This window comes from Thalassophryne amazonica, chromosome 7 (genome assembly GCF_902500255.1).
Source record: "Thalassophryne amazonica chromosome 7, fThaAma1.1, whole genome shotgun sequence".
NCBI lineage: Eukaryota > Metazoa > Chordata > Actinopteri > Batrachoidiformes > Batrachoididae > Thalassophryne > Thalassophryne amazonica.
Window position 1 is genome coordinate 98,619,725 of NC_047109.1, and position 19,043 is coordinate 98,638,767.

At 39.3% G+C, this 19,043-nt stretch overlaps 1 protein-coding gene across 1 annotated transcript in view; it reads right to left on the bottom strand.

The window, feature by feature from the left end:
* sntb1 (syntrophin, basic 1) overlaps positions 1-19,043 on the bottom strand; it is a 145,479-nt gene that overhangs the window by 33,220 nt on the left and 93,216 nt on the right. The window contains exons 3-6 of the mRNA XM_034175229.1: positions 16,623-16,740; positions 16,447-16,536; positions 6,812-6,948; positions 1,332-1,528 (exon numbers count right to left, since the gene is read on the bottom strand). Coding sequence (XP_034031120.1) covers positions 1,332-1,528; positions 6,812-6,948; positions 16,447-16,536; positions 16,623-16,740 — 542 coding nt within the window. The remainder of the gene's footprint in view (positions 1-1,331; positions 1,529-6,811; positions 6,949-16,446; positions 16,537-16,622; positions 16,741-19,043) is intronic.

Here is a 19,043-nt window from a genome sequence, read left to right on the forward strand (position 1 = left end):
TTTGGATGATTCATGTACCACTGAACATTTTGCAATGGAATAAGTTGGATAAAGCACCACCGTGTTACTGCAGCAATGCAATGGTACCATTTGTTCAAGTGAAAAAGGACAATTTGCACAAGCACTTCTTGTCAATGTGTGCACTATACTGTGGTTGTAAAGTTGCTACGATACGGGGCCCACAAATTGTCTGCCATGTGGAACTATACCTCAACATCATCGTCATATCTACCTCTATGACATCACTTGTTGTCCTTCTACTCTGACTGTAAGACAGTTTTGATGATCCAGAGGACAACTGAATTTACAATAAACTGCACCAAGATACACTAAATATGGAACTGTATCTCCCAGCATTTCATGATGCTATTATGAAAAATGATTTAATCTATTAGTTTGCAATGCCATCACGAAATACAGCAGATTTTTTGTGATGATGTCACAAACTAATTTCATAATGCTATCACAAAATAATAGATCATGAATTGGGGTAGAAGGTGCAGACCTGCCGTGTGGCATTTGGGTTACGGCTACGAAAATTCTACATTTCCTGACAGTATCACAACCTAATAGTGTGAGACTGGGCTGAACTATGTGAGGCTATCATGTCCATTAAGATCACATCAGTTTTGCTCAGTTCAACAATCGCTGATGTCAGTTCGTGAGAACATATAAAGGCCACCTTCTTGGAAGATAAACACATTTCCCTGCTGCAATCTTTGGTACATAAAACTGAGATGAACTTTGAAGGACGTCAGTTATAATGATTGTTTTGTCAAAAAGCACCAGAAACATCAAGATCTCAAAGGCCGTTGATTGTATCATAATGCAGCTTTGAAGATATGAAATGACCATGTTACTCAACTACTGCATTCTTCTCTCCGAGCTCATTCCCTGCTGAAAATAAACTATGAAGGACTCTTTTTATCTGGAAGGGTGTAAGATATTCATGACATTGGAGATTGCCTTGTGCATGAAGTAATACTCAGATGGCTGTAATCACATCATGATATATAGTATCTGGGGTACTATATGGGTTCAGTGTTCTTTCAAAGTAACATGGCACCAAATGTTTGTGCCCATATCCCAAACCTCTTGCAATTACTACAAGAAATCAATAAATACATCTATAATCCAGAAAGCAGTACACTTCAAAGAAAGTGTGCACTTACTGTTTGAAAATACACAGCTAGCAACCATGTCATCGTTTCCAGCTACAGTACCTTCCGTCTTCTAAGATGCCAGATTTCCTACTAGGGTATAACTTCAAGATAGCACAACTTCTTTCCCATGTGATGCTTGTGTTGGTGAATGAGGGTATTAGCACTCACTAGTAGTGACTTCTTTGATCATTTCAGCCGAGGCGTGGCAGCCACTGACTATGTGTCGCGTCCACAGGGACAGATCCTTGGTGGTTTCCGCCCGGAACAGGTGGGTTTCAATGCCGAGGCGCGTACCAGTCCGGGTGGCAAAGAACAACTCTGTGCCAGAGTGAGGTGACCCCCGGTCAGGACCAGAGTGGATCAAACTAGTTAAACACATAGGTCAACCATCAGTGACAATGCTTCCATTCTAACATGTACTGTAGTTTATCCTCTACTACTAGAGAAGTGATAACTGTGCCCAACTGCCATTACTATAAAAAAATCTAATTTTTCTCAATAAAGAGCAGGTAGCTCAGTGGGACATGAGATGGACTATCAATAATTACACCTGCGTTCAATTCCCACTCATACTACCTGTGTATAGAACAGTGGTGGGCACAGCTAACCAAAAAGTTAGCTTTGACAACCATTAATCAGATAACTGACGATAAACTGATAAACTGCTAAAAAAAATTTGTCTTTATTACAGATAACAATAACCGATAACTATTAGTATTGATTTGGAGGCGGCCACATCAGATTACACTGTCAGCTTCTGATAAACCAGTTTCATTTTAAGCGCCGCAGGAGCTGCTGGGTAAATTCAATGATCACAAACACAAAGAACACACAAAAAATGAATACATAAAAAAATAAAACCCCAAACACTGTCATCATCTTTCAAAAGAAGTAAAACACAGTATTAGAAGTCACAGTTTAACTCTGTATTAGATACACCGTCATTTACGAGCTAAAAGCTGCCGCTTTTTTGCATGCTTTGAACCCTGCGGCTTAAACAACCGAAATACGAACCGGAATACCGAAATATATTAATGCATTGATTGGCATAGGAAAATTCTTCTTCTTTGTCTTTCGGCTGTTCCCGTTAGGGGTCGCCACAGCAGATCAATTGTTTCCATCTCACCCTGTCCTCTGTATCTTCCTCTATCACACCAACCACCTGCATGTTCTCTCTCAGCACATCCATGAACCTCCTCTTTGGCCTCCCTCTTCTCCTCCTGCCTGGTGGCTCCATGCTCAGCATCCTTCTCCCTATATACCCTGGGTCCCTCCTCTGCACATGTCCAAACCATCTCAATCTCGCCTCTCTGACTTTATCTTAAAACCGTCCCACCTGAACTGTCCCTCTGATATGTTCATTCCTAATCTTGTCCATTCTTGTCACTCCCAAAGAGAATCTCAACATCTTCAGCTCTGCCACCTCCAGCTCTGCCTCCTGCCTTTTTGTTAGTGCCACCGTCTCTAAACCATACAACATAGCTGGTCTCACTACTGTCTTGTAAACTTTCCCCTTCACTCTTGCTGATATTCTTTGGTCACAAATCACTCCTGCCATCTTTCTCCAACCACTCCACCCTGCTTGCAGTCTCTTCTTCACCTCTTTACTACACTCTCCATTACTTTGAACATTTGACCACAAATATTTAAACTCATCTACTTTCACCCCTTCTACTCCTTGTAACTGCACTATTCCACTGGGCTCCCTCCCATTCACACACATGTACTCAGTCTTGCATCTACTGACTTTCATTCCCCTTCTCTCCAAAGCATATCTCCACTTCTCCAGACTAGACTCAACTTGCTCTCTACTCTCACTACAGATCACAATGTCATCTGCAAATATCATAGTCCATGGGGACTCCTGTCTGATCTCATCCGTCAACCTGTCCATCACCACTGCAAACAAGAAAGGACTCAGAGCTGATCCTTGGTGTAATCCCACCTCCACCTTGAATGAGTCTGTCATTCCAACTGCGCATCTCACCGCTGTCACACTATTCTTGTACATGTCCTGCACTACCCTAATATACTTCTCTGCCACTCCAGACCTCCTCATACAATACCACAACTCTTCTCTTGGCACCCTATCATAAGCTTTTTCTAAGTCCACAAACACACAATGTAACTCTTTCTGTCCTTCTCTGTACTTCTCCAACAGTATTCTCAGAGCAAACATTGCATCTGTAGTGCTCTTTCTCGGCATGAAACCATATTGCTGCTCACAGATCTTCACCTGTTTTCTAAGCCTAGCTTCTACTACTCTTTCCCATAACTTCATGCTGTGGCTGATCAGCTTTATGCCTCTGTAGTTACTGCAGCTCTGCACATCACCCTTGTTCTTGAAAATAGGAACCAGCACACTTCGTCTCCACTCCTCAGGCATCCTCTCACTTTCCAAGACGTTATTAAACAATCTGGTTAGAAACTCTACTGCCATCTCTCCTACACATTTCCATGCCTCCACTGGAATGTCATCTGGACCAACTGCCTTTCCACTCTTCATCCTCTTCATAGCAACCCTCACTTCTTCCTTGCTAATCTCTTGTACTTCCTGATTTACTCTCACCACATCATCCAGCCTTTTCTCTCGCTCATTTTCTTTATTCATCAGCTCTTCAAAATATTCCCTCCACCTTCTCAGCACACACTCCTCACTTGTCAGCACATTACCATGTGCATCTCTTACCACCCTTTCCAGCTCTGTCCCTTTGGCTGGCCAATCGGTACAAGTCCTTTTCTCCTTCCTTACTATTCAACTTCTTGTACAGCTTGCAATATGCCTTTTCCTTTGCTTTTGCTACTTCTCTTTTCGCCTTACGCCGCATCTCCTTGTACTCCTGTCTACTTCCTTCATCTCTCCGACTATCCCAAAACTTTTTCACCAACCTCTTTCTCCTTATGCTTTCCTGGACCTCTTCATTCCACCACCAAGTCTCCTTGTCTTCCTTCCACTGTCCAGATGTCATACCCAGTACTGTCCTAGCTGTCTCCCTCACCACATCTGCAGTACTTTTCCACTTGTCCAAAATTGCTTCCCCTCCAACCAGTGCTTCTCTCACCTGCTCGCTAAATTTCACACAATAGTCTTCCTCCTTCAGCTTCCACCATCTGATCCTTTGTTGAGCTCTCACTCTCTTCTTCTTCTTTACCTCTAAAGTCATCCTACAAACAACCACCCTATGCTGTCTAGTGGCACTCTCTCCTGCCACTACCTTAGAATCTCTGATTTCTTTTAGCTTGCATCTCCTATAAAGAATGTAGTCCACCTGTGTGCACCTTCCTCCACTCTTATATGTTACCCTGTGCTCCTCCCTTTTCTGAAAGTAGGTATTTACCACAGCCATTTCCATCGTTTTTGCAAAATCAACTACCATCTGTCGTTGCTCACTTTACCAGCAAAAAAATCAGAATCAGAATCAGAATCACCTTTATTGTCACTGCACAGCAATCAACACAACGAAATTTGCTTGTGCATCCTCAAAAACAATGACCACCCTCAAGCACACTCACCCATGCACATACTTCAATAAATATATATAAAAAAAAAACATCAGGAGATTGGGGGGGGGCAGGCTCGGAGACAAACATAACTCGTATTGCACTGATCCCACATTGTCATTGTCCCATATTACACTATCCCATGCTGCACAGTAAAAATACACAACTTAATAAAACCCCTTAAATAGCTTAAAAACAGTAATAAATATACCTAAAATTAAAATGTTATTAGACTGAAAGTTATTGGAAGTAATTTTATTGGAAGATAACTGGTCCGCTGATGGTTTTAAAACTTATCTGAAAAGCTAATCTGATAGCAAAAACATTAGCTTTGATAATTATCTGCTACTGGATTAGCTGAACTGTGCCTACCACTGGTATAGAACACTTCACCTGCATAGTCTCAGTCCACACAACTGTCCATGGGTACCAGATTTTTGGGTCATAACCTACGATAGACTGGCGTCCCGTCTGGGGGGAGTCATCGATCCTCATCTGCAGTGTTGTATAGTAACGAAGTGAAAATACTTCACTACTGTACTTAAGTACGTTTTGGGAGACTTTGTACTTTACTTGAGTTTTTAAAATTCAGCTTACTTTCACTTTTACTTCACTACATTTAAGGCCTTAATTGCATACTTCTACTCCAATACATTTTCTATGCGCCATGCCGTTACTCATTACAAAAACACACACACACACACACACACGGAAAAAGTTGTCTTTTCATCGAGAAACACCACTGATTACTAGTGACTGCAATGAAGTCAGGCCGATTTGTCATGAGCCATGTCCAGTAGGCTTTTTTGCAGTTGCGCACTTGTGGGGTGTTTGTCAGGAAAATGATAATTTCTCTGCATTGATTACAGACCTGCAGCACGTCTGTAATAAACGTTTCTGCAGTGCGGCTTTGCTTTGAACCTTGAACCAATCGAAGCAGTGATTCGCAGGTCGAAGCAGTGCTTCGATCTACGATTCATGGATTGACTTTTATTTCGCTTTATCCTAATTTTTCCCTGCTAAAACCCTGAAGAGCATATGTCTGAGTAATATTTAATATTTTTATGTTAAACCAACCTGTTATGGTCTTCTGAAACAGTTGATAGATGTATTTTATAACTTAAAAATGGGACCGATGCTAACACGTTAGCATGTCTATGGCGTTTTCAATGTTAAAGTTAGCATTAAGCTGTTCGCATCAGCACGTTTGTGTTGATTTGTTTTCTGTATAATTAATGGCTCAGCGTTCATTGTCGTAAAAGAGTCAAATTGTAATTTTTTTAATATGTTTTTATTCATATATTATAGCAACAACAGTAGTCTACATAATAGACAATAATAGTCAATAATAATAGACTAATAATGTTACAATACAATTTTAGAGAAAGAGACAAAAAGAACCTAATGAAACAAAACACAACAGAAAAGATAAAACCATGTAACAATGAAAATAGATAAATACATATAGAAATAAATAACTGTTTCTTGTGAACACCTAGTGAGTAGCCTACTCTCGTTTAGGTTTTGAAACCTTGTTTCTGAAGTGTTTTTGTGTGATGTGCACAATTTTCAGTATTTTGAGTAATACTACCAGTCATTTACAAACCTAGATAAACTTTATATAAAAAAAAAAAATCAGTCCAATTTGATTATTAACATTTACTTGTACTTTTACTTTCAATACTTGAGTACATTTAGTTGTACATTACTTGTCATACTTTAAGACTTTTACTTGAGTAGCATTTCAATCGGTGACTTGAACGTCTACCAAAGTCATTTTTTTAATGGGTATCTGTACTTTTACTTAAGTGTGATTTTCCGGTACTTTATACAACACTGCTCATCTGCTAAATACTATGATATCTCTGGATAAGCACCGTCACCAACATGCCTATATAGGACTTACTTCTTGTCAACAGAGCATTATGTTGTGCCACAGCACCTTCTAATGCACTATGAGGAGATATTACTAGATTTCCAAAACTGTTGATCAAATTTGGTACCAAAGAATTTAACATTTAATGTTTACTGAGCCAATGACAAACTGTGGTAAAGTAGCCCAAAGGGCAGGAAAGGCACAGTGTTGTTGAATTAGGTATTGGTTTTCAAACTGACACCGGTCACAGCATGTTTAGGTTTGGACTTACCGCGTTGCTAAAAGTGGATACATGTGCACGGGGCTGTGCCAGGCATCCTTGCCTCGCGGTAAGCTGTCATACAGTAGCAGGTCTTTCTCCGTCACCACCACCAGCATGGGCTTCCAGCTCTGCTTCTCACTCTCCATCTGCACCAGAAAAAAATGAAATCGGAAAACAAAAAACTAATAAGAAAATACAGAATACATAAAGAAGAAATGGGAAAAGGAAGCAAAGGTAACAATCTCACAGGACAGCTGGGAGGAAATATGCCAATTACAATGGCTCTCAACCGGATCAAACACATGGCGGGAATTCTGCTGGAAAAATATTGCTAGATGTTTTGTCACACCCATACAAAAACAACACCAAGGCAAGTGAGGACACTTGTTGGATACTTTGTGGGTCTAACAGAGCCACCCATGCCCATATTTTTTGCGACTGCCCGGTAATGAGGGATTACTGGGAAGAGATCCACAAACATATTAAAAATGTATTTGGTGTAAACATTCCATTTAAATGTGAAATTGTGTATTTGGGTGATTTATTGTTTAAAACATGGGGTATCAGAGACAAAAAACTGCTGGCTATACTATTAGCAGCCTGTAAGAAATCTATCACGGGGAAATGGATAAAAGTAAAACCACCACCATTGAGGAGTGGATTGAAATAGTTTATGAGATTTATGTAATTGAGAAGATACATTTTCCCTCAAAGTTGAGAAAGAAAAATTTTATAAGATCTGGACCAAATGGACAGAATATGTGAAACCAATCAGATCGGATTCCATTTAGCGGTACTACTGCTTCATTTGAATCTACCCTCTTACGACAACCCCAATTCCAGTGAAGTTGGTACGTTGTGTGAAATGTAAATAAAAACAGAATGCAATGATTTGCAAATCCTCTTCAACCTATATTCAATTGAATACACCACAAAGACAAGATATTTAATGTTCTAACTGATAAACGTTATTGATTTTGTGCAAATATTTGCTCATTTTGAAATGGATGCCTGCAACACGTTTCAAAAAAGCTGGGACAGTGGTATGTTTACCACTGTGTTACATCACCTTTCCTTCTAAAAACACTCAATAAGCGTTTGGGAACTGAGGACACTAATTGTGAGTGTTATGATTGGGTATAAAAGGAACATCCCCAAAAGTCTCAGCCGTTAACAAGCAAAGATGGGGTGAGGATCACCACTTTGTGAAGAACTGCATGGAAAAATAGTCCAATAGTTTAAGAACAATGTTTCTCAACATTTAATTGCAAGGAATTTAGGGATTCCATCATCTACAGTCCATAATTGTATCAGAAGATTCAGAAAATCTGGAGAACTTTCTACACATAAGCGGCAAGGCTGCAAACCAACACTGAATGCCCGTGACCTTCGATCCCTCAGGCAGCACTGCATTAAAAACGGACATCATTGTGTAAAGGATCATACTGTGTGGGCTCAGGAACACTTCAGAAAACCATAGCCAGTTAACACAGTTCATCGCTACAAGTGCAAGTTAAAACGCAAAAGTCATAAATCAACAACATCCAGAAACGCCGCCGCGTTTTCTAGGCCTCGGCTCATTTGAAATGGACAGACGCAAAGTGGAAAAGTGTGCTGTGGTCTTATCACTCCACATTTCAAATTGTTTTTGGAAATCATGGACGTCATGTCCTCCAGATAAAAGAAGAAAAAGACCGTCCAGATTGTTACCAGTGCAAAGTTCAAAAGCCAACATCTGTGATGGTATGGGGGTGTGTTAGTGCCCATGGCATGGGCAACTTACACATCTCTGATGGCACCATCAATGCTGAAAGGTACATCCAGGTTTTTGAGCAACACATGCTGCTTATTTCAGCAAGACAATGCCAAGCCACATTCTGCACGTGTTACAACAGCGTGGCTTCGTAGTAAAAGAGTGTTGGTACTAGACTGGCCTGCCTGCAGTCCAGACCTGTCGCCCATTGAAAATGTGTGGCGCATTATGAAGCCCAAAATACGACAACGGAGACCCCGGACTGTTGAACAACTGAAGTCGTACATCAAGCAAGAATGGGAAAGAATTCCACCTACAAAGCTTCAACAATTAGTGTCCTCAGTTTCCAAACGCTTATTGAGTGTTGTCAGAAGGAAAGGTGATGTAACACAGTGGTAAACATACCACTGTCCCAGCTTTTTTGAAACGTGTTGCAGGCATCCATTTCAAAATGAGCAAAATACTTGCACAAAAACAATAAAGTTTAGCAGTTTGAACATTAAATATCTTGTCTTTGTGGTGTATTCAATTGAATATAGGTTGAAGAGGATTTGCAAACCATTGTATTATGTTTTTATTTACATTTTACACAACGTCCCAACTTCACTGGAATTGGGGTTGTAATTTGTGGTGTTGTGATTGTCTGAGGTGGAGCGCTTCCCTTTTCTGTTCTGTTTTGATATTGTTTATAACTGGAATAATTAATGATCCAAAACGATCTTAGGAGGGCAATATGGACAAACCATTCAAACTCTCTGAATCCATCTGTTTCTGTGTTCTTGAGTGAATAAGTTTGTAAAAATGTATGTGATGGATATTTGCCCCTCCAAATAAAAAGATAACTTTAAAAATGAAAAAACAAAACTAATTTCCAAGGTGATGAGATGTCAGAAATAATGAGAAATTACCAAAGCCCGAAGAGATATTTGTTTTTTGAGCTACTTTTCAGATTTAGTATGTTATATAAAACTGTCAATCCTGTCATATATGAAGATATAAGATTTCTACTTACAAAACTGAGACAATGATTGTGTATCTGGTGTCTTGGTTGTATGGTCGTGCCAACAGAGATCATCATCTCTCACATGTACACTCACTGAGAAAGAATTTACTTAAGGGGACAATAAAGTGTCTATTCTAGTGTTTACTTGATTATATGGATGAATGAAACAATTCATTAAATTTTTTGAAGATCTAAGAACCAAACTCTCTCTAGCCATGGACCTCAGGAAGTAGCTACAGCTTTCTGCCTGGAGAACCTGTGAATTTTTGGTTAATGATGTGTTTTGTTTTTTTTATATTTAAGGATTAGACATATCATCTGACATAAGAGCTAAAATATTAAAAAGAATTATAGAAAGGAGTTTTTTTTCTAATCTAAATTTTGGATCCTGGACCATATTGGACCAATCTGAGGACAGGAGGCAACGTGCCAACTTTCACATTGATCAGAGGTACTCCCCAAAACACAGGAAGGAAGGAAAGAAGGAAGGAAGGACTCTCATCATACTAAGTGTAGAACACCAAACAAACTGTCAGCAGGACATCACATGGCTCCTTAGGGCTGTGGTCAGATTTTACAAACTCAGCATGTATGTAGAATCTACAGTTCTGCAGATGTCTTCAGTTCCATGCAACCATGTAAAATTAGAGAGGATGCTTAGCAACACCCAGTATTATTTAAAACTATCAAGTCAACCTGATGCACTCATCTCACTCATCTTCAACTGCTTATCCAAGATCAGGTGACGGGGGCCTGAAGCCTATCCCAGCAGTCATAGAGTGTGAGATGGGGTACACCCTGGACGGGACGCCAGTCTGTTGCAGGGCCACATATAGACAAACAAACACATTCACACCTGCACACACACCTGCACAGTAAATTCTGCAGAGTAAAATATACTCTGCCAGGATAACATTTGGTCCCAATCCAAATAGAGTTAAATATACTCTATTACAGAGTGAAATCAGCTCTACTGTCTTATCAAATTACATTTTTCAACTCCAATAAGAGTCATTCACAGCATGATAGAGTTGATTTTCCCCTGTGATAGAACTGATTTAGCACCGTGATAGAGTATATTTAACTCTATTTGGACTGAGATCAAATGTTATCTTGACAGAGTATATTTTACTCTACAAAATTTACTGTGTACGGTCAATTTGAAGTTCCCAGTTCACCTAACCTGCATATCTTTGGATGTGGGAGGAAGCCAGAGCACCCGGAGAAAACCCACACAACCATGGCGGAGAAGATGCAAACTCCACACAGAAAGCCCACAGGTGGGAATCGATCCCACAACTTTCTTGCTGTGAAGCAACCGTGCCAACCACTAAACTGTGCTCAATCACTCAGTGCCAAATTTTACCAAAATATAAGACAAACGGCCTCCTTTTGCATCTGGACGACCTGTAATGCTGCGTTTACACATAACAACGACAAGTCACAAATGCCACGAAGTACACATTCTTGGCCATTGATCACGAATGTGATTATTCGGGGCAGAGATGTCTGGTTGCACCTGAGTCTCCTCTCGCTCCTCTGGTTGCTCAGACTCGTTCTCCTGCTCATCGGTTACAACAGCAGGTGGAACACCTGCAGGAGCGTCCTGAGGAGCTTCAGCAGGAACTGTGGAATGACATTTGGAGCCGAGTTTAATTGTGCGCACGTGACAGAAAACTGATTTGTCGTGGTGCGCAGTGAAATGTGATGCCGTGTTACAAGTTGTGTCAAAACTTGACAGTTTCCGTGTCACTTCGTAATAACGCGCGACAGTTTGGGCTCCAAGAACCATCACAGGAACCACTATGAAAGTTGTCACGTTCTATTAAGGATCACTACTCATCAAGACGGATCAACACGCTCAGTTGCGACCTCCACGACATGAGACGAACTGAGGGTGGTGTGTGACATTCGTGGAAGATTTTTTGACAGGCAAAAACATGCTCCACGAATATCAAGAATATCACGCACCAACACGCACGATTAAGAAACCTATTCAGACGCGTTAAGTCACATTAAGAATATCAGGAATGTGTCACAAATGACAGAAAAACGACATTCGTAACGCGTCTTGGTTATGTGTAAACGCACCTTAAGACTTAATCAGTTGTTCCTGGTCTTAAAGACAGTCGCTATAAAAACTGTCCTACAAAAAACAAAATGCAGACAAGCAGAGCGCAGATGGCGCAAAACTAATCTCCAAGTTCATTATAACTTGTATAAAGACAGCCTTCAAATTTTTAATCAAGAACTAAAAAAGTTAGACAATTATTTTTCTCTGATATTATCAATAGTAACTGTAAAAACACTCGCAAATTATTTTCTGTTGTTGAGAGACTAACAAACCCTATTGCATCAACCCCACCAGAATTTCTATCTAAAAAAATCATGCAACAAATTTGCAGCTTTTTTCACAAATAAAATCTTAGAAATAAGACAATCATTAAATACCATCACCTCTTCAAGCCTTACATTTTTATGTGAACCATCTTTACCAGCCATTGCTCCCAGTATATTACAGATTGTTAACTGCTCTCTTAGATTAGGACAATTTCCTCAGGCCTTAAAAATTGCAGTCATAAAACCACTTTTGAAAAAGTCCAACCTGGATGCATCTGTATTAAATAATTATAGACCAATATCAAATCTTCCATTCTTAGGAAAAATTATTGAAAAAGCAGTTTTCCAGCAAATTCATTACTTTATGACACAGAATAATATATTTAATGTATTTCAATCTGGATTTCGACCTAACCATAATACAGAGATTATCAAAGTTCTCAACGACATTCACCTAAATAATGATGCGTCCAAAATCACTGTTTTGGTTTTGTTAGACCTCAGCGCAGCCTTTGATAATGTAGATCATAGCATATTGCTTGACAGATTAGAAAAGTGGGTAGGACTCACTGGTACTGTTTTAAATTGGTTCAAATCCTACCTTCAAGACAGGGAGTATTATGTCTCAATTGGTGATTATAAATCAGATAAAACAAGGATAACGTGTGGGGTTCCTCAAGGGTCCATTCTTGGGCCACTTTTGTTTAATGTCTATATGTTGCCCATAGCTAAAATTATGGAACATTACAATATTTTGTATCATACATATGCAGATGATACTCAACTTTATATTTCAGTATCATCCTAAGACCTAAGTCCCCTACAATCATTAAATGAATGTATAAGTCATATCAATGAGTGGATGTGTCAGAATTTTCTTCAGCTTAACTCAAATAAGACTGAAGTGATAGTCTTTGGCCCCAAAAATGAAAGGTCAAAGGTTATGACTTACCTTGACTGTATCTCACTAACTGCCACAAACCAAGCCATAAATCTTGGTGTCATTATTGATTCTGACCTAACATTTGACAATCACTTAAAAGCTATCACTAAGTCTGCTTATTACCATCTAAAAAATATAGCACAAATTAAACATCTACTGTCTCAACAAGATATCAGAAAACTTATTCATGCTTTCATTTTTAGCAGGCTTGATTATTGTAATGGTGTTTTCACAGGCCTTAGTAAAAAATCATTGGGACAGCTTCAGCAAATTCAAAACGCTGCAGCAAGAGTTCTTACAAATACCAGAAAATTCGATCACATTTCACCAGTCCTCAAAAATTTGCACTGGCTTCCTGTGAGTCAAGATTTTAAAATATTATTGTTGGTATATAAAGCGTTGTCTTGCACCAAAATATATACTAGATATGTTGATTCCTTGTGCGACGCCCAGAGTCCTCAGGTCATCTGGGACAGGTTTACTGTGTGTCCCTAGAATTCGAACTATACACAGTGAGGCAGCCTTTAGTTTTTATGGTCCTCATTTATGGAACAAACTACATGAACATCTGAGGTCTGCCCAAACACTTAGTCTATTTAAATCTGGGCTTAAGACATTTTTATTCAATGCTGCCTTTCAATAACTTATTAAATATATATATATTTATACATTTCCTTTTATTGTAATTCAAATGTCTTGTTTTTAATGTTCTTAATCCTGTAATGTTAAGGTGTTTTTGTTTTTAATCTTGTGAAGCACTTTGAGTTGCTTTGTGCATGAAATTTGCCTTTGCCTTTACATATCCACCCCTTTGTGAATGGGAGAAGGAGAATCAAACAGTGTTACATTTCAATCTTCCACAGATGATGGAATAATTTATTTTTTACAAGATCACTGTGATTCCCTTATAGCTGCAGGATTTGCTGAATCTATGTATAATTTGACACAATTGCCGAGGTGTTGCTCATGTACGTATACACTCAAAAACTGATGCATTGGATGAACTCAATTCAATTATGACCAGGAATTCCATCTAATAAATACAGTAGTGTTCAGAATAATAGTAGTGCTATGTGACTAAAAAGATTAATCCAGGTTTTGAGTATATTTCTTATTGTTACATGGGAAACAAGGTACCAGTAGATTCAGTAGATTCTCACAAATCCAACAAGACCAAGCATTCATGATATGCACACTCTTAAGGCTATGAAATTGGGCTATTAGTAAAAAAAAAAAGTAGAAAAGGGGGTGTTCACAATAATAGTAGCATCTGCTGTTGACGCTACAAACTCAAAACTATTATGTTCAAAATGCTTTCTTAGCAATCCTGTGAATCACTAAACTAGTATTTAGTTGTATGTATAACCACAGTTTTTCATGATTTCTTCACATCTGCGAGGCATCAATTTTGTTTGTTTGGAACCAAGGCAGGGTTTGGAACCCTGCCATGGTTTACTAGTGTGCTTGGGGTCATTGTCTTGTTGAAACACCCATTTCAAGGGCATGTCCTCTTCAGCATAAGGCAACATGACCTCTTCAAGTATTTTGACATATACAAACTGATCCATGATACCTGGTATGCGATATATAGGCCCAACACCATAGTAGGAGAAACATGCCCATATCATGATGCTTGCACCACCATGCTTCACTGTCTTCATTGAGAACTGTGGCTTGAATTCAGAGTTTGGGGGTCGTCTCATAAACTGTCTGCGGCCCTTGGACGCAAAATGAACAATTTTACTCTCATCAGTCCACAAAATATTCCTCCATTTCTCTTTAGGCCAGTTGATGTGTTCTTTGGCAAATTGTAACCTCTTCTGCACATGTCTTTTATTTAACAGAGGGACTTTGCGGGGGATTCTTGCAAATAAATTAGCTTCACACAGGCGTCTTCTAACTGTCACAGCACTTACAGGTAACTCCAGACTGTCTTTGATCATCCTGGAGCTGATCAATGGGTGAGCCTTTGTCATTCTGGTTATTCTTCTATCCATTTTGATGGTTATTTTCCGTTTTCTTCCACGTGTCTCTGTTTTTTTTGTCCATTTTAAAGCACTGGAGATCATTGTAGATGAACAGCCTATACTTTTTGCACCTGCGTATAAGTTTTCCCCTCTCCAATCAACTTTTTAATCAAACTACGCTGCTCTTCTGAACAATGTCTCGAACGTCCCATTTTCCTCAGGCTTTCAAAGAGAAAAGCATGTTCAACTGGTGCTGGCTTCATCCTTAAATAGGGGACACCTGATGCACACCTGTTTGTTCCACAAAATTGACGAACTCACTGACTGAATGCCACACTACTATTATTGTGAACATCCCCTTTTCTACTTTTTTTTACGAATAGCCCAATTTCATAGCCTTAAGAGTGTGCATATTATGAATGCTTGGTCTTGTTGGATTTGTGAGAATCTACTGAATCTACTGGTACCTTGTTTCCCATGTAACAATATGAAATATAATCAAAACTTGGATTAATCTTTTTAGTCACATAGCACTACTATTATTCTGAACATTACTGTATGTAGCGCCAACTCAAATAAACCACATCCATGCAAGATAATTTAATTAAATTTAGTTGGGTCTACATGTATTTATTAGATGGAAATCCTGCCCATAACTGAATTGAGTTCATCCAATGAGTATTTGTTTGAGTGATACACTCAAAAAACTGATTCACTGGAATGGATTCCAACTAATAAATATATGTAGTCCCAACTAAATGAAATTACATTATCTTGCATGGATGTGTTTTATTTGAGTTGGGTCTACATATATTTATTACATGGAAATCCTGCACATAATTGAATTAAGTTCATCCAATGAGTCATTTGTTCACTCAAAAAACTGACTCACTGGATTGGATTCCACCTAATAAATAAAATTCCGCCCATGATCGATTTGATCGAGTTAATCCAATGAGTCATTTGTTTGAGTGATACATTAAAAAACTGACTCAATGGATTGGATTCCACCTAATAAATATGTAGTCACAACTAAATGAAATTACATTTTCTTGCATGGATGTGCTTTATTTGAGTTGGGGCTACATATATTTATTAAATAGAAATCCTACCAATAATTGAATTGAGTTCATCCAAAGAGCCATTTTTTTAGTGTACAGTGTCAGTGGTTTAATTCTATGACAGAGGATGCAGTTTGATATTCTTGCTTCCCTTGCGCAGTCTGTAAGTCTATGAAATGCGACAGAAGCAGCCTGATGTGGAGCGCTGCAGAGCTCTGGTAGCACAGACTCACTCTGTGTGCCCACTGGGAAATGTTAAAAGTGAAGGTGGCTGGTGTGCAGGCACATTTACGACATATAATTTAGCTTTGAGTTTGGCTGTTCCCCCTCGCTCACCTCACCCGTGCTGATCACCGAGCCCCTAACTTACCCTAACTTAACTGCTCTTTGAAGTCCTGCCTCAGCCAATCGCGTCTTGGGATTTAGGAGGTTGAGGGTCAACTTTTACCCATAATGAAAATACGTTGCTAAGTAACAGTTCCGTACAGCATTCGTAAGGTTTGAATCAGACAGGTACGTGTGTAAAATGGGAGGTGTGTGTCTGCATGCTGACAAACGCACCAAAAACAAATCCTACCTTCCCCGCCAGCCATCCTAAGTGTCGGATCTCTTTGCTGCCAGCAATCCCGCTCCTGGCTGTGTTCTGGATGACCTCTGCCATGACCCGCTGTGAAGCAACAACAGGCTGGTGATCATATCTGCACTTCAGACAATCTCATTCATATTTATCTGCAAAGGAGTGAAATCTCTGACCTGTGCCAGTGTGGTTGTGGCAGACTGCATGGCAGAAAACCAGGCCAGGGCCGACGGCTGGTCCAGGCACCGCAGTACCACGGTGTGCCTGGTGTCAGGGGAGTGCAGCTCCAACTGTCTGAAGGAGGAGAAGATAAATCTTGAAAAAGCTTCAATCTCCCAATCTAAGCTTCTGAAACATTTTTTTTTCATATAATTAAGGGCCCAACTAAAAAAGTTCTCATCTGAACACACAGAAATCTCACACAACCTCAATGCATTATGTCAAATATTTATTTTTAGCATCATCAGATGCTCATAACTGTCTTCACATAAGGACTCTCTCTGAGCCAAATGCCACAGTGCGGTCTCTCTGTGAATTTTTTTTTCTTCACGTTTAGTATTTGTTGAGAAAAATGTGTCTGCAAGAAGCTCCTCAATCTCACTGAAGGGCTCTTTGATTTTTGTGCTTTGCTAAATTTGAATTTTAAAATGCTACATATCAGGCCCTCCTCAGCGCATAATGCAGCCAGCATCAAGAGTGAGTTTCATCTTCATGCAACTGCAACAAAATCACTCTGAACACAGAGCGCACACAAACAAAAATACGTTTGTATTCTGAAAGACTGACAGAGGGAGAGCTAAGAATGACGTATCCGTTATCAATGATCCACAAACAGATTAATTACAGCTTACTCGGAGGTTAAGTGATGATTCCCTTTTTAAGCCTCATGGTGGGATTTGAAAGCTGAAACAAATACACGATCGAGATAATGGCTGAAAGACATTTTTATTATTTAGATAATTGGTTTTAATAATTATCGGAAACATTTACAGCGAAATCAGAGGGCATCTCATAAATGAAAAGGGGCCCAACATTCATGAGTGTTCACATCATGAAGGAACAAGAAAGAACAGCAGCCAATCCTTCATGTCCGGAGATAACATGAAGGCTGTGTTGTATTTTTTGTTCTATCTTGTTAGTATGGCACAAGCTGCAACCGCATGAAATAAAGCCGATGCAGATGTGCAGTTCCTTGACTGGCCACTTCAGGCTGGTTCCAAAACAGAGCACTTTTCCATAGCACTCTGTGTTAAAATGTCCAACTTTAGAGCAGAAATAAACATGTTTACAGCCTGGTACAAAAAACAGTTTTGGTCTCTGTGGAAAGTTTCCTCCTCCATGACAACTGTGCGGGGGATGAATTTTTTCTAACTTCTTCATTTAAGATGTTTAAGCCATAAAGTTCTGTAAATTTGTGGGCGAGGTCACTTTGAGTGACAGCGGCTGAGTGTTTCCGCGTCTCGTCTTTGCTCAGACTCCGCGCGATGCAGTTGATGGTGGAAACTGTTTGTTTGGAGTATTTTATTGCAAACACCTGTAACAATACGGCTTGTTGCGTGGTGAAACATCCTAACAGATCATCTAAGACGTCTCTGTTGCAATATTCACACTGAGTGAAACTCTCATCGGATTTAATGTTGTATACTAACGGCGTTAGCACTTTTAACAGCTGTTGGTAGCTACACCTGTTAAGGTGTATTTGTACGATTACTGAGAAAAAGGAAATCGTTAAGATAGCATCACGCAGTCCCCAAGAATATGATTTATGGGTGATTCTTAGACTACGGGCACTTATTATGTCCTTTGATCATATTGTATGAAAAACAGAAAAAAGGGGAAATTTCACACTTTTATAGTTATCTTTACAATGAAAGTGTGTTAAGAAATTTGTTCTAGTAGTCTATGATGACTTTTTCACTTTTTTCAGCATCAATATATGCAAATATTGCTGTTTTGTGCTTGTCCCACACCCAGACTTTTGATCTCCAATGATAAAAATGAATGGTAAAGAAACATTTTTTCTAATGTTTTAAAATATCTCTGAATAAAATATCAGTAAAATAATCAAAACATAATTGGGGTATTCAATGTCATACAACTGTTGTGATTTTTTTTAAACAAAATGTAGTTGTCCCACACTATTGCCGTAATTTCCACCACAACACTGTAATGCCCCTTTAAACAGTTTGTATGAAAGATTGTTTGGGTAGTTTCTATGGAGATAAACAGTGACATCAGAGCACATGTATATAGCGCCAAATCACAACAAACAGTTGCCCCAAGGCGTTTTATATTGTAAGGCAATGGTGTGGTGGAAATTACATTTACAAGGCCAATAGTGCCCGTAGTTAAAGAATCATCCTTATGAGATGAGATGCAAATGAGATGTGTTGCACTGCTTGAGGCAAATGGTGGTCACACCAGATAATGACCTGTTTTCTGACCCCTCCAGACCCCCCTCCCCCCCAATAAAGCAAAATTGCACATTTCAGAGTGGCCTTTTATTGTGGCCAGCCTAAGGCACACCTGTTCAATAATCATGCTGTCTAATCAGTATCTTGATATGACACACCTGTGAGGTGGGGTGGATTATCTTG